Consider the following 19,300-nt stretch of genomic DNA (forward strand, 5'->3'; position numbering starts at 1 on the left):
GACCCTCACCTCTCTGTCTGACCTCAGCTGTCTGTCTGACCTCAGCTGTCCGTCTGACCTCACCTGTCTGTCTGACCTCAGCTGTCTGTCTGACCTCACCTCTCTGTCTGACCTCAGCTGTCCTGTCTGACCTCACCTGTCTGTCTGACCTCACCTGTCTGTCTGATCTCACCTGTCGGTCTGACCTCAGTTGTCTGTCTGACCTCAGTTGTCTGTCTGACCTCACCTGTCTGTCTGACCTCACCTGTCTGTCTGACCTCAGTTGTCTGTCTGACTTCATCTGTCTGTCTGACCTCAGCTGTCTGTCTGACCTCAGCTGTCTGTCTGACCTCAGCTGTCTGTCTGACCTCAGCTATCTGTCTGACCTCAGTTGTCTGTCTGACCTCAGCTGTCTGTCTGACCTCAGCTGTCTGTCTGACCTCACCTGTCTGTCTGACCTCAGCTATCTGTCTGACCTCAGCTGTCTCTCTCTTCAGGCCTAACGTTGTTCTGGGCGTCACCAACCCGTTCTTCATTAAGACTTTTCAGAACTGGCCTCACGTCATCAGACTGGGAGAAATCAAGATGGCAGGTAAAACACGACATCATCACTCTTCTTCTTTTATTTCACACTTTCTTTATCTTCTTAACTTCACGTGAATCCAAATTTGATTAATAAATGAAAACATGTTCTAGTTTCTTCATAAAATAATCTACTTCACCAGTTTACACAACAATAACAAAAAAATAAAAGATAAAAAAATAAAAAATAGAAGTTAATGATGGCAAGAATAGTATTAATATATCTAAATAATAATATGTGTTTGGTCTCTTTCAGGTGATTTACCTAAAACAGGTGAAGGTGAAGAAAACTGTCCAAACTGAAAACACTCGACACTAAACCAGGTAACACTATTTCATATTTAATAATATTTATTAATAAATGTTTAATATGATTTATTAATACATGTTAATAAACATTAATTAATGTTAATACATGGTGATGTATTCAAATACATGTTACTACATTTTAATACATGTTAATAATTATGAATATATGTTAATTAGTGTTAATAAATGTTGTCTTCCTGTCTGCAGGGATCTACACAGCGTTCAAGACGTTTCTACACAAAGACAAGATTCTTATTAAAAGACTGCTAAAGGTGAAAACCATCAATATTTATATAAATAATATTATTATGATTAATAATCATAACTACTGTGTTTATTGATGATGATGATGATGTGTTCAGGGGATTCAGAGGAAGAGACCGTCAGAGGTTCAGAGCGCCATCTTGAGGCGACACTGTTAGAGCTCACTCAGAGCTTCATTATACCACTGGTGAGCCACAGCCAATCAGATCACTGCACACCTCCACCTGTTTACTACACACATCCCACAATGCAACACCTCTGTTAACACTTCTCTCCTGTGTGCAATCTTTTCTTAAATGTTACATACTGTGGCTGGAGTCTGGTTGGTGTGCAAAATAAATATATCTGAGCAATAACAAACAAAGACTTTCAAATAAAGTTTCTGAAGGTTTTATAACCCTGTGTTTTGTCTGACAGGAGCGTTATATGGCGAGCTTGATGCCTCTTCAGAGGTCTGTGTCACCGTGGAAGGTAAACAGGAATTGGATCGTTAGTGTTCATGTGTTAATGCTTTAATGTGTTCACGTGTTTGTATGTTCATGTGTTCATGTTGACATGCTGATGTGTTCGTAAGTTCATGTTTTAATGTGTTCATGGTTAATGTGTTCATATGTTCATGTTTTAAACGTGTTCATGTTTTAATGTGTTCATATGTTCATGTTTTAACGTGTTCATGTTTTAATGTGTTCATGTTTTAATGTGTTAACGTGTTCATGTTTAACGTGTTCATGTTTTAATGTGTTCCTGTGTTCATGTTTTAATGTGTTCATGTTTTAATGTGTTCACTTGTCCATGTTTTAATGTGTTCACGTGTTCCTGTGTTCATGTTTTAATGTGTTCACGTGTTTCATGTTTTAATGTGTTCCTGTGTTCATGTTTTAATGTGTTCATGTTTTAATGTGTTCACTTGTCCATGTTTAATGTGTTCACGTGTTCCTGTGTTCATGTTTTTAATGTGTTCACGTGTTCATGTTTTAATGTGTTCCTGTTTTAATGTGTTCACGTGTTCGTGTTTTAATGTGTTCATGGTTTAATGTGTTCACGTGTTCACGTTTTAATGTGTTCATGGTTTAATGTGTTCACGTGTTCATGGTTTTAATGTGTTCACGTGTTTGTGTTTTAATGTGTTCATGGTTTAATGTGTTCACGTGTTCATGTTTAATGTGTTCATGGTTTAATGTGTTCACGTGTTCATGGTTTAATGTGTTCATGTTTTAATGTGTTCATGTTTTAAGTGTTCACGTGTTCGTGTTTTTAATGTGTTCATGTTTTAATGTGTTTCACGTGTTCATGTTTTAATGTGTTCATGTTTAATGTGTTCACGTGTTCATGTTTAATGTGTTCGTGTTTAATGTGTTCATGTTTTAATGTGTTCACGTGTTCATGGTTTTAATGTGTTTCACGTGTTCATGGTTTAATGTGTTCACGTGTTCATGTGTTCACGTTTTAATGTGTTCACGTTGTTCGTGTTTTAATGTGTTCACGGTTCATGGTTTAATGTGTTCACGTGTCATGGTTTAATGTGTTCAACGTGTTCATGTGTTCACGTTTAATGTGTTCACGTGTTCGTGTTTTAATGTGTTTCATGGTTTAATATATTCATGTTTAATGTGTTCACGTGTTCGTGGTTTAATGTGTTCACGTGTTTCATGTTTTAATGTGTTCATGTTTTAATGTGTTCATGTTTTAATGTGTTCACGTGTTCATGTTTTAATGTGTTCACGTGTTCGTGTTCATGGTTTATGTGTTCATGGTTTAATAGATTCATGTTTTAATGTGTTCACGTGTTCGTGTTTTAATGTGTTCACGTGTTCATGTTTTAATGTGTTCATGTTTAATGTGTTCACGTGTTCATGTTTTAATGTGTTCACGTGTTCGTGTTCATGGTTTAATGTGTTCATGTTTTATTGTGTTCATGTTTTAATGTGTTCACGTGTTCATGTTTTATTGTGTTCATGGTTTAATGTGTTCATGTTTTATTGTGTTCATGTTTTAATGTGTTCATGTTCCTGTGTTCAGACTCCGCCTCAGATCCGACCCTTCAGTCACGATGAGTTTATCTCCACTCTGGATCACACAGGGCCGCAGCTCACTTCAGTGCTCAAAGGTGATTGGATGGGACTTTACAGGTGAGTCACTTTGCGTCTTTAGTTTTAAACGAGCTTCAGCAAACTTCTGAACTCTTTCAGTGTTTTCGTGTTTTTCATGTTCTGTCTCTCCGATCCATTCTTTATAACTTTATGAATGAAGTCGTAACTTTTATTGTACCTTTGAGAAGTTTTAGTTTTGTTATTAAAGTAACTGTTGTCGTACCTTTTGTCTTTGAGACTAAAGTTTTAAGTAAAACACATTTAAACATTCATCTTGTTTCCTCAGTTTGTTTTACATTCAGCTCCAGGAAGTTTGATTTGTCTTCATATTTAAACTAAACTCATTTATCTGTTGACAGGAAGTTCTTTAGGTCTCCCAACTTTGACGGATGGTATCGTCATCGACACAAAGAGATGACGCAGAAACTAGAGAGTCTTCACCTGGAGGTCATCTGTGACGCTGTGAGCTATCTCTCATACAAATCATATCGTACAAACATCTGTCAGACGGTAAACATCTGTCAGAGTATAAACATCTGTCAGACAGTAAACATCTGTCAGAGTATAAACATCTGTCAGACGGTAAACATCTGTCAGAGTATAAACATCTGTCAGACAGTAAACATCTGTCAGAGTATAAACATCTGTCAGAGTATAAACATCTGTCAGACGGTAAACATCTGTCAGAGTATAAACATCTGTCAGACAGTAAACATCTGTCAGAGTATAAACATCTGTCAGAGTATAAACATCTGTCAGACAGTAAACATCTGTCAGACAGTAAACATCTGTCAGAGTATAAACATCTGTCAGAGTATAAACATCTGTCAGACAGTAAACATCTGTCAGAGTATAAACATCTGTCAGACAGTAAACATCTGTCAGACGGTAAACATCTGTCAGACAGTAAACATCTGTCAGACAGTAAACATCTGTCAGACGGTAAACATCTGTCAGAGTATAAACATCTGCCAGAGTATAAACATCTGCCAGACGGTAAACATCTGTCAGACGGTAAACATCTGTCAGACAGTAAACATCTGTCAGACAGTAAACATCTGTCAGAGTATAAACATCTGTCAGACAGTAAACATCTGTCAGAGTATAAACATCTGCCAGACGGTAAACATCTGCCAGAGTATAAACATCTGTCAGACGGTAAACATCTGTCAGACGGTAAACATCTGTCAGACAGTAAACATCTGTCAGAGTATAAACATCTGTCAGACAGTAAACATCTGTCAGAGTATAAACATCTGTCAGACGGTAAACATCTGCCAGAGTATAAACATCTGCCAGAGTATAAACATCTGTCAGAGTATAAACATCTGCCAGAGTATAAACATCTGTCAGAGTATAAACATCTGTCAGAGTATAAACATCTGCCAGACGGTAAACATCTGTCAGAGTATAAACATCTGCCAGACGGTAAACATCTGTCAGAGTATAAACATCTGTCAGAGTATAAACATCTGCCAGACGGTAAACATCTGTCAGAGTATAAACATCTGTCAGACTATAAACATCTGTCAGAGTATAAACATCTGTCAGAGTATAAACATCTGTCAGAGTATAAACATCTGCCAGACGGTAAATATCTGTCAGAGTATAAACATCTGCCAGACGGTAAACATCTGTCAGAGTATAAACATCTGTCAGAGTATAAACATCTGTCAGAGTATAAACATCTGCCAGACGGTAAATATCTGTCAGAGTATAAACATCTGTCAGAGTATAAACATCTGCCAGACAGTAAACATCTGTCAGAGTATAAACATCTGTCAGACGGTAAACATCTGCCAGACGGTACACATCTGCCAGACGGTACACATCTGTCAGACTAGGTACTGACCTGATGCTTTGCCCCTCAGGACCTGATGAGTTGGACTAAAGACAAGTCTGAGGTGGAAATCGTCGACTTGATTCTGAAACTTCGAGAGAAACTGGTGAGAATCTGAAGTTTTCTGACTCAAAGTTTATTTTTCAAACCCTGTTTCTATAACAAGGTGTGTTTCTCACCTGTCTTTCAGATTAAAGCTCGCAGGCAGCAGCTGCAAGTGAAGGACGGAGTTTTAAACAAACTGGATGATTTCATAAAGTCCGTCATTGGCTCGCTGCCCCAAGACCTGCAGAGAGTACTGAGTACTCGCTGAGTACACAATGAGTACTCGCTGAGTACACAATGATTACTAGCTGAGTACACAATGATTACTCGCTGAGTACACAATGAGTACTCGCTGAGTACACAATGATTACTCGCTGAGTACACAATGAGTACTCGCTGAGTACACAATGATTACTCGCTGAGTACACAATGATTACTAGCTGAGTACACAATGAGTACTCGCTGAGTACAAAATGAGTACTCTGTGAGTACACAATGATTACTCGCTGAGTACACAATGTACTCGCTGAGTACACAATGAGTACTCGCTGAGTACACAATGAGTACTCGCTGAGTACACAATGTACTCGCTGAGTACACAATGAGTACTCGCTGAGTACACAATGTACTCGCTGAGTACACAATGAGTACTCGCTGAGTATCTCTAAATACTTCATCAGATCGTTCGGGTTCAGCTCGGTGTTGATGCCTTCATTAGGTTTAAATTCATTAAATTAATCAAGTTTAAGTCAATTTGTGATTAAATGTGAATCTTCTGCTGGTGTTTGTTTAATATTTACAAAACATGTTTTTTTAGTTATTATTCATTATAATAAAAATGTATATTTGATTCCACATAAGTTTGTATTTAAACTGACCACATGAAGTGTTATTTTCTATCAGACTGAACTCTGTGAATGTAACTCACACTAATAATTAATAACTCAAATATATCGTGATCATGATGTGTTCAAACGTAATCTTGTCAAATGTAGTTTCTGGTGAGAAACTTGAATAAATCCAGTTGTGTGAAGAAGTTTTCACAGCAATATAAAATAGATATTAGATGAATTATGAGCTGTTTAACTTCCCAATGTTGTTTTCCTTAGGCATCAAAAACTGTCTAAAGGGGTTAATCACACATACATTTTCTGATTTATACGAATGTACAATGAAAAACTCTCACGGCGTAATGCTTCAGTCATGATGTTATGACTCCAAATGGTGATTTCAAAATGTTTTGATAAAAGTTGTAATGTTGCTCCACTGTGAAACAATGTGAAATACCCTGAAGCAGGAAAATAGTTACATTTCAACAAGAGCATTAAAAATCTACCGAAGTGAAATGAAGAAGTGCTTTCAAAGGTTTCCTCACAGTGACACTCAGTCATATATTTATTCATATTTACACTTCAGACAGAAACCAGACAAATCAATTTAAACCTCCGTTATATTATCTCTTCAGGTGTTTTACCTCCACCAGGCGGCGCCCTGCAGCCTCATCACGCTGTGTTTCTCCTGCGGGCTGAAGTGCAGGATGGTCAGGATGGCGTTGAGTGTCTGCTGGCACCCACTGGCGTCCTGCAGAGTCAGGAACTTGTAGATGACGTTCTTCAGGTACTCCATGTTGGCGCCCTCTCTGCTCTGATCTCGGATCAGTTTGTCAAGTTGTCCTCGCAGCGAGGACGCCTCCTCGTCGTGGCGCTCTGCGTTGGCGATTATCCTTGCTTGCAGCTGGTGCACGTCCTCCTCCAGGCGGTTTTTTCTGCCGCCGCAGGCCGCCAGCCTCCACCTCCTTCCTTGCCAGCTGCTCGGCGTACAGCAGCAGTGTGGGCTCGTTGGGCGCCACCCGCCGCAGAGCCTGGCTGATGATGTCACCCTCGCTCTCTGGGCCAGACTCGTGCTTGTCGGCTGCCATGCTGTCGGTGTGGTGGCACGGCACGGCGGCCCGCAGCCTCTCCAGCTCACGCTCCTTCTCGTCCAGCAGCGCCATCGTCCTGTCTCTCTGTTTGTGCAGCTCCACCTCTAGCCGCAGCAGGTCGTCGCGATGAAGTGCATCCACCCGCTCCACTTCCTGTCTGTGAGTGTGCTGCAACGCCGCGGCATGCTGCTGTCGCTCCTCGAGCTGGCAGCGGTGGCGGGTCTCGGCCTCGTCGCTCTGGATGCGCAGATTGATGTACTTCTCCTTCAGTTCCGACAGCTGGTCGCGCACCTCCTCCAGCTCCTTCGCCTGGCAGCCATCTTTGGCGTTCTTGTTCTTCAGCACCACCTGCGCACGCAGCTTGTAGCGCTCAAACTCGTCCTTCAACGTGCGCAGCTCTTGCTGGTAGAACACTGCAGCCTTGTCCCCGCCCGGCTCCGGCAGGATGTTTTGCTCCGGGTTCCTCTGCGCCGCCAGCTGCAGCAGCTTCTTCACCTTCTCCAGCTTCTCCTTCAGCACGCCAACGTCCAGTTGAGACTCGTCTGCGCTGAGCTCGGAACTCATCCTGCCGGAGGCCGTCATGGCGAGCGTCTTGTTCTCTGTGTCGAGTTGGAGGATGCGGTCTCTGAGTCTCTGAGCCGTCTGCTGCTCTCTCTGCCTCGACTTCTCAGAGGAGCCCAGCAGCTCTGACAGTTCAGAGACTCGCTGCTCTAGAACAGAAACCCTCGTCTCTGCCGCCTGAGCGCGCTCACAAGCTCTCTCCTCCGCCTCGCATGCCTGCAAACACACAAAGAGGCACGAGTTACTGAAGACTGCTCCTTTATTAATCCCAATTTACCTTGTTACAGCAAAAGAACAAGAAAGTAAAGTGTCGAGTACACAATGATTAGATAAAGTAGAAACTACGCAGCGGTGAGTAAAAGCTGCTGTAACAGGCTGCCACATGAGTGGCGCCTAGTAGCTAAAGATCTCATAGTACCTTATAACCAAACTAAAGCACAGCGCTCCCAGAATGCATTGTTCTCTAAAAGTACAGTGGGAGCTAGTTCAGCTATCAAGCTCCTCTCCAGTGGAACCAGTTCCCAATTTGTGGCAGGCTAAAGACTTTCTTCTCTGATGAAGCTTATAGTTTGGGCTGGCTCAGGCGTGGACCAGCCCCTAGATATGCTGCTATAGGCTTAGAGTGCCGGGAGACTAACACCTAACCTCTCCTCCTCCTACTCTCCCTCTCTATCTGGTTAGACCTGGTGTAGTTTGGACCCGGTTTAGTTTACCTTCCTGGTCTCGGTGTTGATCTGCGTCTGGAAGAGGTTTTTCAGCGCCATAAGCTCTCTCTGCAGCTCGTCCGCTCTGGGATTGGGTTTCTTTCGGTCGTCCTCGGAGGCCTGCAGCTTCCTCCTCAGCTCGTCTCTCTCCTCCCTCACCTGGTGGAGGTGAGCCTCAGACTCCGCCCCCTGGTCCACAGCCTGTGACGTCACCAGGAGCAAGGCATCCTGCAGGCGGAGCTCTGCGTCCTGCCGCAGGTCTCTCTCCTGCTGCAGGATTCTCTGCAGCTCCCTCAGCTGCTGCACGTGGTCGTCCTGCTCCTGCTGCCTCTCGTGCTGCTGCGTGATGATGCGAGCGCGGCTCTCCGCCAGCTGCTGCTGCAGAGCGTGATGCTCTGCCTCCTGCTGCATCGTCACGCCACCCAGGCGGCCCTGGAGCTCCTCCACCTCCTGCTTCAGCTGACGCTTGTCGGCCTGGAAACTCGCCTCCATCCGGGACTTCTCGTGCGTCACTGTAGCGAGAGCGCCGGTGAGTGTGCTCAGTTGGTTCTTTAGCTGGGCGAGTCGACGCTCCGCCTCCGTACTGGATGGGGGCGTGGCCTGCTGCTGCTGCTCCGCCCCCACGCTGCTGCTCTCCGAGCCGCCGGCGTCCAGGTCGGCCTTCAGCGCCTGCAGGAAGAAAATATTACGTTGAAGTACGAGTTCCATTGCTCACTGGTGGCGTTTGTCGTTTCTTCCGTTGTAGTTTAGCAATAAATGATGATAAACTTTTAAAATCATACCGTGGACCCTCCTCCTGGTTCTGGCTCATCCTCGCTCTCGTCCCCTTTAGTGGTCTCATTGGGCGTGTCCACAGACGCCGCCGTGTCCACACTGTCCTCGCTGTGCATCGAGCAGCCGTCCTCCGGGAGCTCGAATGTGGAGGAGTCCTGCGGGGGGAGCGTCAGCACCTTCAGGCTGGCCTCCAGAGCCTCCTTCTCCTTCAGCAGGCTCTTGTAGGCCCGCACCACATCCTTAAAGCGGGTCTGATACTGAACCAGCTGCTTCTTCTGGGCCTCCACCGTATCCTGCAGCTCCTTCCTGCCAGGCCCAAAACTCATCCCAAACTTCTCCATCACACTGAAGGTCTGCCGGGTCGGACCGAGTCACACTGAAGGTCTGCCAGGTCGGACCGAGTCACACTGAAGGTCTGCCGGGTCGGACCCAGTCCATCATCATGCAGCTGAAAACTGACAAAGTAACAGATTTGAACATTTCCATACATCAGTTTGTCACTTTAAGTATAAGTCACTAACATTTATTAAAACACAATAACACGAACTAACCATGTTAAATGAGTGTTTTTGTCAATGGAGTCTGGTGGCTTTGAAGAGCGTAGATAACGGCTGCTAATTACAACTATTTAGAGTAATTAACTTTTATGACAACCCAGATATATATATGTGTATATATTTATACATATATGTGTATATATTTACACATATATATATATATTTACACATATATGTGTATATATTTACACATATATATATACACATATATATATATATATACATATATATATATATATATATATACATATATAATATATATATATATATATATATAAATATATATATATATATATATACATATATATATAATATATTAATACATATATATATCATATATATATATATATATATACATCTATATATATATATATATATATATATATATATATATATATCATACTTCATATATATATCTATATCATATCTCTATATATATATACTATATATACCTCCTATATAATATATATACTTATATATCCTTATATATTATCTATATTATCTCATCATTCCCTCTAATCATATATACATTCTATCTCTCATATCCTCTCTATATCTCTATCCTCTTATTCTATATACTATATCTATCTCCTATATATTCTCTATATATTCTCTCTATATATATATCTATCTATATATATATATTCTATATCCTATCTTATATATACCCATATATATATATATATTGTATATATTATATATGTATATATATTATATATATCTATATGTATAATATATATGTATATATATGTATATATTTGTATGCATGTATGTATGTTCATATATATACACATATACAACGTTCATCACAAACACCGACATTAATCTCCGGTTTTCTCCGGTTCTTACCGTACAAACAGCCGCCGATACAAACTGCAGGTTTTAAAGAGCTGATACCAAACAGAGAAATGTCTCCGAGTTGATTTATGTCATCAGAAATCTGTAAATATTAATTGTATAAATTCAGAGTTTGATCTGGAGAGACTTTGAGCGAACAGCCGCCATGTTGGTCTGAACCGGAACTGGAGGAGGAACCTGATGCTGCGTTCCCTGCAGTCAGGAAAAACACAAACATGATGAAAGACGTTTGTTTTGTTGGTAATGTCAGACGCGACAGGCCAAAACATGTTTCTTTATGCACTGGTTAATATTTTGCTTCCTTAACACGTCTTCTGTCAGACTAGTGTAAATGTAAAGTGTAGATCCACCAAAAGTTAGCATTACATAATGCCTCATATACATATTTAAAACATAATTGTGTTAATGTCAGTAATGAACTGCGGAAGTTTCATGGGGATGTCCAATAGTTAATATTATAATATAATAATTCTATTAATATTTACAATCCCAGTCCTTGACGGAAAATGACTCCTAGAACAGAGATTTAACAAAATATTTAGAAAATAAAGATTACTGATTCCACCGTCTTTCTGGCAGAACGTGAACGCAGAATTGTTCTTTGTGTTTCAATAAAGTTTTTCACAGGAGTGACGTCATTTGTTCCGCGTTGGCCTGGACGTGGCACCGAGAGGAGGAGCTGCTTATCTCCGGCTGTTCTCCGGTTCTTTTCCCCCGGATCCTCTGCGGCTCTGACCGGCTGCTGTTTCCGGATTTAACGGCTGACATTCTCCCCCGTCAGACTTTTCGACGTCCCGCAGCTGAACCGGGACATTTTGATAAGATGGGTCTGATGATCTCGTCTCTGTTCTCCCGGTTATTCGGGAAGAAGCAGATGAGGATACTGATGGGTGAGTACAGGCTAGGCTAACCAGGCTAACTAGCTCCTAGGCTAACCGCCCAGGGACCGGAGAGGGACGCTCTCCCCCCTCTGATATTAATATGTAAACACACTTATTGAATCCTGCTTTCAGATAGAAAGTCCCGACTGGTTGATCTAGAACTCTCTATTTAACTGAAAACATTAAAATGTGAAGCTAACACAGTTAGCCGCCAGAGGCTAACGCTCTGAGCTAACGGTCAGAAGGAGACGTAGCCGTATAACGATCCGTCAGCGGCAGTTTCCTGCGCGTGAGCTCCGGATTCAGAGGTTTCATTTCCTGTTGATGTTGGAAAACTGTTAAGTCTGTTTTCTAAAGTTAAAGTTTTGTCTTCTAAAGTTAAAGTCTGATATCCTGTTTCAGTGGGTTTGATAAATTCTGTTTTCTAAAGTTAAATTCTGTTTTATAAAGTTAAAGTCTGATATCCTGTTTCAGTGGGTTTGATAAATTCTGTTTTATAAAGTTAAATTCTGTTTTATAAAGTTAAATTCTGTTTTATAAAGTTAAAGTCTGATATCCTGTTTCAGTGGGTTTGGACGCAGCTGGAAAAACAACGATCCTGTACAAACTGAAGCTTGGAGAGATCGTCACCACCATCCCAACAATCGGTTAGTAATCTGTAAATAGTCAATAAATGATCAGTAAATATTCGTTTACTAATCAATAAGTAATCTGTGAAAGTATTTAGTAAATGATTCGTAAAACCCTCCGAACATGATTGACTGATGTGATCAGGTCAGCTGTTTGAATTACAGTGTCTATTGTATGTGTAATCATCAGATATGTTTATGTAATTTATTATTGTCAACATTAGTTCATCTGTAATTACTATATTACTATAATGAACATTAACATTGGCCTCATGGACATAGAAAGTGAGGATTAAACATAAACACGTGGCCTGACCACCTGTAACAACTTTATACAACACCAAGCACTTTGTGTGTGTGTGTGTGTGTGTGTGTGTGTGTGTGTGTGTGTGTGTGTGTATTTTTACATCGGCCTAACCCACATTCAGAGATGCAGAACAGGAAGTCAATGATGTTTATGTGTTTCAGGTTTTAACGTGGAGACGGTGGAGTACAAGAACATCTGTTTCACAGTGTGGGACGTGGGCGGTCAGGACAAGATCAGACCTCTGTGGAGACACTACTTCCAAAATACACAGGTACACAACCACGATACAGGTACACAATGGTTGAAGTATTTTTATGCAGACATGTTTAAAAGCTGTTTTCAGCCTCATCTATTCGTTTTTATATCTTTATTAATGTAGAAAGTAATGTTCAGATTCAAGTTGGATGTAAGTGATGTTTAGATGCAGCTGTAAATATAAAGATACTAAAGATATTGTTTTTTTGCGGTGAAGGGTCTGATCTTTGTGGTGGACAGTAACGACAGAGAGAGAGTCGCAGAGTCTGCTGAGGAGCTCTCCAAGATGGTCACTATATATATATATAAATATATATATATTATTTCATTATGTGTTTTGGTCTGTTGAGATGAGTAAAGCCATGTGTGGTAAATGCGTCTTGTGACTGCAGATCCAGGAGGACGAGCTGAAGGACGCCGTTCTGCTGGTGTTCGCTAACAAACAGGATCTTCCCAACGCCATGGCAGTCAGTGAACTCACCGACAAGCTGGGTCTGCACAGCCTGCGCAGCAAAACTGTGAGACCACGCTAGATTCACTAATCTTTTTATATTCTCACCTTCTTACACAGGCTGCACACGTTCTGCTTCCATAACAGTTTACTTTACTAACTTTGTTTAATTCTCCTAAATTCACCAAATGTTAGCGTTACATAAGGTCTCATTTGCATATTTAAACTTAACATTTCAGAAAACCTTTAATACACAAAAATGTAAGTACACAACTTAACAACACGTATAACATTGCAGTGCAGTTCATTTAGTCCAAAGCGACTTGTGTAAGTGCAAACAACTGCGAACAGCAAGAATCTTGCAGGTACTTTAGCTTCAAATAGGTGAAGTAACAGTTGTAGTTGTTGTCACACATTTTAATAAAGAAATGTTGCATATATCCTTAGTGAAATCCGTGAAGTAGAAGGTTTTTGCGAACGGCCACAGATTAAGTTAATGAAGACGCACTCTTATTTTGAAATGATTTAAACCCTGCTTCATGATTGGCTCATGTCTCCTCTCAGTGGCACGTCCAGGCCACCTGTGCCACCCAGGGGACGGGTCTGTACGAGGGGCTGGACTGGCTGTCCAATGAGCTGTCCAAACGCTGAGCAGCTGACAGGAAGCAGCTGACCGCACCACGTGTACAGAGGAGGAAGTGAAGATTTCACTGAACTGTTTTTTGTTTTTTAAATTATAAATGTGTCGTCTGTGGGAGGAAGTGATGTCATGGACTCTGACCTCATCCTCTTCTTCTGTTATTATTTTAATCCGCATGTTTTAGAATCATGTGACAGCAAGGGGTGGGGCTTAAAACATACCAGGGTTGGGGCCTATAGTACCTGTGAGCAGGGGGGCGGGGCTTATACGTACCTGTGAGCAGGGGGCGGGGTTAACCTGAAGTCATTCCATAACAATGTGAAGAAGCAATGACGATGCAATAAAGTTTTTTTTTTCTTCTCAGCTGATCGATAGATTTATTTTTTATAAAAACTGAAAATATACATTTCTTTAAGTGCAGAGTCAAATACGTATTAAATATAACGTTTTTGAAATGGTACAAAGTAAATATTAAAAAAAATGTTCTTTAGCAAATAAATACTTTTCAATATTGTATAATTAATATAATAATTCAGACGTAAAGAATATCTGCTCTATCGTGACAAATGTTTTATTTCTGGTTTTAACTGAATCATGTACACTTTATGTAATTTAGTTAAAGATGATTATCTTTAATCTTGTTGGACTAAAGCCCTTTTTGTACGTTACCAGTCAGGAAACCAAGTTTCTTTTAAAGTTTGTTGCTGTAAAGAGAAGAATGTTGATTTTTTTTTTTTGCAGTTTAATTTGCATTTCTTTAACGGTTTTACAAACATTAGTTTGGATAATCAATTATCCAATCTCAAAATGTCTTTAGTCTATTTTTCAAAAGATGTGGGAAGTAGGATTTATGATTTCTTTTGACTTTGAAAACTAATTGGTAACATCTGTAAAAAGACTCACCGTCACGCTGATCTTAATATTTATGATTAAAATTGGTTTCCAAGTGGTATTAAAACATTTGTTTAACAAATGTGATTTATAAACTAAGAATTGGCCTTCAAAATAAAAGCAAAGAATTAAATTTTTTTTATAGTTCTTAAAATAAGTTTTAAAAGTCACGTGAAGCACACAGGCTGATAATACTTAGAATAATATTTAACAGACTCAGTCACAGCACGATAGGTAAACATTTAAATAATTAAAGATTCATTTTATTCAGTTAAATACACTTTCAAACATAAAACACGAGCCAAGTTAGAAACGCGTCCAGCTGCAGATCTGATGACCTTTGACCTCCGCTTCACTTCCTGTGTCCGGCGCTACACGCTGATTGGTTCCTGCTGGTTGTTCTGACGTTTGACCACAAACACTTTCTGACCAGAAACCGTCACCGTGTAGACGAAGTCCTCCAGGATCACTGAGGAGAGACACAGGTGACGACAGGTGACGACAGGTGACGTAGCTGGTTAAATGTCTTAATAATAAAATAACAACGTTACCTGACATGCGTTTGAAGGGCGGCTCGGCTGCTCCCGGTAACCGGAAGCGACAGGCAGTCCGAACCATCTGCATCATCACACCTGCTGTGAGTTCATCGTTCTCCAGCTCACCTGCAGACTGACATTAGAAACTGAAACTTCATAAAAATATCCTGATTATGTATGGCATACTATACACCAAAGTCTATTCAAAATCCAAACAATTTAACACTTTCTTATCTATTTATTTATATGAAACGTGTGTTTTGGGTACTGTGACACAACTAATCCTAATACCAAACTCCATTCAAACATTGAGCAATTAAAAATGTCTTCTCTACTAATTCCTTATAGAACTTGACAGATAATATTTTTGATCATCTCGGACTAAATGTAAAATATAAATAATCAACAATGCTACATTCTCCAGTAGCTGTTACCAATTCATAATGTGTATTTTAGGTGCAGATTTACCAGTACCCACAGAGTATTAAAAAGACAGAAAGTTGAATAGAGTTTGACACTTACGGCCAGGACTCCGTCCTCGCTGATGACCAGGTACCCGAGCTGATCCGGGATCCGCTCCAGACCCGCAGTCAGAGTCGCTGTCGTCTGTAAACAGACCGGGTCACGCCGAGAAACAGGCTAATGCTAACTAGCTAATGCTAACAGGCTAAATACAATGAATTCGGAGACTGTAAAGTCCGAGTCACTCAAACGTCGCTCTGTGAGCTCATTCAATTTGATAAAGATGATGACAAAAAACAAACATTAGAGAACCTACCATTCTTCTTCTTCTGTTTTTACAAATTGGAGTTAAGCTACTGCGTCTCCGCCTTTCACGTGATTCTTCACGTGACTGTTGAGGCCTTCAAGTACTGTCAGAATTTACACATCAACACATGAGCGGTCAAGCGTCCTTCTCCAGTATCTAGCTTTCTTTCCTTTTTTATTTATTTTTTAAACAAAACTTAATTTAGCGGAAAAACAAAGAAAAAATAAAGATGTTTTAAATAAGCTGAAAATTGACACATATTATAAAAGAGCAATTCATTTGACTTCAAGAGGTTTCATCAACTTAGGTGTATTATAATAAAAATAGTGATAATAATAATTATATGGTTTATTTATAGAGAACTTAAAAAAAAGCAATGTTACAAAGTGCTTTACATGAATTATAATATATAAATTATAATTAATAATACTGGTACTTTAGGCTTCACTGTAATAAAGACACAAAGTATCTAAAAAAAGAAGAAGTTATAATTACAGTTTGCACTGTCACATCCACAACTGTAACAATATTTTTGAGCCCAGCAATGATGAGAAAAACATCTTAAATTAATGAAAAATTAAGAATGAAACAACATTAGATAAAGTGCAGGTATTAGTAACAAAATCATAATAATAATAATAATAATAATAATAAACTTCATTTATATAGCCCTTTTTAAAATATGTTACAGAGTGCTTTACAAGAAGAAAAATAGAATAAGCAAAAACAAGAAATACAAAATTGATAAATACATGGAAATCAAAAAGGGAAAACTTGTGAATAAGACTTTCGAACACAATATCAAAAACGTGATTAAAACGTTTGTATTTGTGACAAAGTAAATTTTGAAATTGAGATTTACGATGAGCACCTGAAGGTAGCATGTTGTGGTCTGATCATGACGTCATTGTTTTAATCTAGCCTGATTTTATTAACGAGTTTTAAAAAATGTGTTTAATAAAAAATAATATCCAGATATCTTTTCTAGTTTAGTTTAAGACCAATAATTGATTATAGATTTGTTGTTTACTTTTTATTTGTGTTTTGTTTGCGTCACAGAAGAAGCAAGAAGCGGAAGTGCCGGTCAGCTGACCTCCTCACGTGATCCTCTGTAAGCAGAGAAGCTGAATTTTCTCTTTTCTCCGTTAAATCTTAAAAATACCTGAAGATTCGTGATGGCCGGCCGCGGGAAACTGATCGCCGTGATCGGTGATGAAGACACGTGCACCGGCTTCCTGCTCGGTGGGATCGGTGAGCTCAACAAGAACCGGAAACCGAATTTCTTGGTGGTGGAGAAGGACACGAGCATCACGGAGATCGAAGAGACCTTCAAGTAAGAACCTCCATCAATACAGACTCTGCACCAAGCTCCGTTCAAAAATCATTTAATTTAAAGCTTTACTTGGATATGAACTCGTTGATTTCTCTGACTGAAAATAATTGAATCAAGAGGAACCAAATATCAATCTGCATTTACATAATCCAGCTATCATCAGATATTAACCTCTTTATGATTTTCTAAACGCTGAATTCACATTTCTCCAGGATTATTTGTGATTTAAAGTTGGTTGTATTTTGACTGGAGTGTGGTATGGGATCTTTCGGGTCTGCCTGTCTGCCCTCTTCCTTTTTGAATTGAACTGAAAATATTTTAAATACTACATGCCAAATGTTAAATCAGCATTTAAATAATCCAGCTAGCGACAAATAATACTAAATTAAACCTTTTTATTAGTGATTTCGTAAGTGTTAAAGTTTTGTCTGGTGGATCATCATGTTCTGTACTGTGACTTAAATCTTAAACTAAAACCAAACCCTGTTCAACAAACAAGCAATTTAAAGTTTTGCGTATCTATTTATTCATTGTAAAAGTTAACTAAAATATTTTGAATCATCAGGGATCAACTGTTAAATGACTCACCAGTAGCTTCTCTCAATACTTAAAATATATAAACTTTTACTGTTCTACTAAATGCACATTTACCGAGATCAACAGAATGGTACATTGGATGTGGTGGGACTAACCAACCATTACATCAACCATATTTTATCATCAGCCATCATTTTGATATTAATTGAATCAAGGCCTGATGTAATGAATTCACCAGGAGCCAATGTCTGAACATTTGTCACATTAAAAAAGTATTATTACAAGATCAACAGGAAAGTTAAATTGATAGAACTTTGAATGAAGTCTGGTGAATCTACTCTGTCTTCCCTGCAGGAGCTTCTTGGCTCGAAACGACATCGGCATCATCCTCATTAACCAGTTCATCGCCGAGATGATCCGGCACGCCATCGATGGCCACATGCAGTCCATCCCGGCGGTGCTTGAGATCCCGTCCAAAGAGCATCCGTACGATGCGTCCAAGGACTCCATCCTGCGCCGCGCCAAGGGCATGTTCTCCGCAGAGGACTTCCGATAAACGGTGTGATGGACCTGTTGTCTCTCTGTACAGTGATGGTGGATTCACTGTGCTGCGTTCCTTTATGTTATTAATATATATTACTGTGTGTGGAAACATGAAGACAGAACGGCTTTATTTCAAGATTTCCTTCCTCAAACTGAAAATATCTCCTAAAAGTTTATTTAGTTTGTCAGTGAGTGTGTTTGTTCCAGATGTTGTAACTTAGAAAAACAGATGTTGAAGAAAATAAATGTTGTTCTTTGTGACTTTGTGTTCTTTCTGCTTCTTCTGTTTTATTCATCATACCGTTCAAATCTGTTTTTACTTTTTAACCTCTGAAAATTAACATCACAGATATCTGGAGTCTAAAGACAGAGGGTCTGAGGACAGAGGGTCTGAGGACAGTGGGTCTGAGGACAGAGGGTCTGAGGACAGGGTCTGAGGACAGAGGGTCTAAGGACAGAGCGTCTGAGGACAGAGGGTCTAAGGACAGAGCGTCTAATGACAGAGGGTCAGGACAGAGGGTCTGAGGACAGAGGGTCTGAGGACAGAGGGTCTGAGGACAGGGTCTGAGGACAGAGGGTCCAAGGACAGAGGGTCTGAGGACAGAGGGTCTGAGGACAGAGGGTCTGAGGACAGGGTCTGAGGACAGAGGGTCTAAGGACAGAGGGTCTGAGGACAGACAGAGGGTCTGAGGACAGGGTCTGAGGACAGAGGGTCTAAGGACAGAGCGTCTGAGGACAGAGGGTCTAAGGACAGAGCGTCTGAGGACAGAGGGTCTGAGGACAGAGGGTCTAAGGACAGAGGGTCTGAGGACAGAGGGTCTGAGGACAGAGGGTCTAAGGACAGAGGGTGTCGTAACCTGTACAGTCTGTAAAGTACACTGAGACAAATGTATAATTTGTGATATTGGGCTATACAAATAAATTTGATTTGATTCGATTTTTAAAATGGTGCTTTCAAAACAGCTGTCGGTAATATATAATAAATTAAAAATATACTTCTATTAATACAATAATCCGTCGATGTCATCATCCGTTAATTTATAA

General features: G+C 40.1%; 5 protein-coding genes across 5 annotated transcripts in view; 3 read left to right on the top strand and 2 right to left on the bottom strand.

Moving 5' to 3' along the window:
- Nucleotides 1-6,455, top strand: part of LOC115004779 (protein DENND6B) — a 15,854-nt gene extending 9,399 nt beyond the window's left edge. Inside the window, 11 exon segments of the mRNA XM_075074114.1 lie at nucleotides 477-571; nucleotides 818-831; nucleotides 834-885; nucleotides 1,078-1,142; nucleotides 1,233-1,284; nucleotides 1,287-1,321; nucleotides 1,552-1,605; nucleotides 3,154-3,263; nucleotides 3,584-3,686; nucleotides 5,096-5,170; nucleotides 5,255-6,455. Coding sequence (XP_074930215.1) covers nucleotides 477-571; nucleotides 818-831; nucleotides 834-885; nucleotides 1,078-1,142; nucleotides 1,233-1,284; nucleotides 1,287-1,321; nucleotides 1,552-1,605; nucleotides 3,154-3,263; nucleotides 3,584-3,686; nucleotides 5,096-5,170; nucleotides 5,255-5,377 — 778 coding nt within the window. The 3' untranslated portion in view covers nucleotides 5,378-6,455.
- Nucleotides 6,456-6,475: 20 nt separating this feature from the next.
- gcc1 (GRIP and coiled-coil domain containing 1) lies at nucleotides 6,476-11,038 on the bottom strand. The gene is given in 5 exon segments (XM_029426448.1): nucleotides 6,476-6,873; nucleotides 6,875-7,807; nucleotides 8,305-8,964; nucleotides 9,078-9,524; nucleotides 10,476-11,038. Coding segments are annotated over 4 exon segments (2,220 nt in total). The 5' UTR covers nucleotides 9,411-9,524; nucleotides 10,476-11,038; the 3' UTR covers nucleotides 6,476-6,579.
- Nucleotides 11,039-11,165: 127 nt separating this feature from the next.
- Nucleotides 11,166-13,899, top strand: LOC115004776 (ADP-ribosylation factor 4). The gene is made up of 6 exons (XM_029426449.1): nucleotides 11,166-11,374; nucleotides 11,932-12,012; nucleotides 12,463-12,572; nucleotides 12,774-12,845; nucleotides 12,949-13,074; nucleotides 13,572-13,899. The coding sequence occupies exons 1-6, from the start codon at nucleotides 11,308-11,310 to the stop codon at nucleotides 13,656-13,658; spliced, it is 543 nt and encodes a 180-aa protein (XP_029282309.1). The 5' UTR covers nucleotides 11,166-11,307; the 3' UTR covers nucleotides 13,659-13,899.
- Nucleotides 13,900-14,773: 874 nt separating this feature from the next.
- Nucleotides 14,774-16,010, bottom strand: lamtor4 (late endosomal/lysosomal adaptor, MAPK and MTOR activator 4). Its single transcript, XM_029426451.1, has 4 exons — nucleotides 15,853-16,010; nucleotides 15,597-15,680; nucleotides 15,090-15,207; nucleotides 14,774-15,007 (listed from the first exon to the last, which is right to left on the bottom strand). The coding sequence occupies exons 1-4, from the start codon at nucleotides 15,853-15,855 to the stop codon at nucleotides 14,910-14,912; spliced, it is 303 nt and encodes a 100-aa protein (XP_029282311.1). The 5' UTR covers nucleotides 15,856-16,010; the 3' UTR covers nucleotides 14,774-14,909.
- A 903-nt stretch (nucleotides 16,011-16,913) lies between these two features.
- Nucleotides 16,914-18,517, top strand: atp6v1f (ATPase H+ transporting V1 subunit F). Its single transcript, XM_029426450.1, has 2 exons — nucleotides 16,914-17,176; nucleotides 18,068-18,517. The coding sequence occupies exons 1-2, from the start codon at nucleotides 17,019-17,021 to the stop codon at nucleotides 18,267-18,269; spliced, it is 360 nt and encodes a 119-aa protein (XP_029282310.1). The 5' UTR covers nucleotides 16,914-17,018; the 3' UTR covers nucleotides 18,270-18,517.
- Nucleotides 18,518-19,300: the final 783 nt, after the last annotated feature.

This window comes from Cottoperca gobio, unplaced genomic scaffold (assembly GCF_900634415.1).
Source record: "Cottoperca gobio unplaced genomic scaffold, fCotGob3.1 fCotGob3_184arrow_ctg1, whole genome shotgun sequence".
In the NCBI taxonomy this organism is placed as follows: domain Eukaryota; kingdom Metazoa; phylum Chordata; class Actinopteri; order Perciformes; family Bovichtidae; genus Cottoperca; species Cottoperca gobio.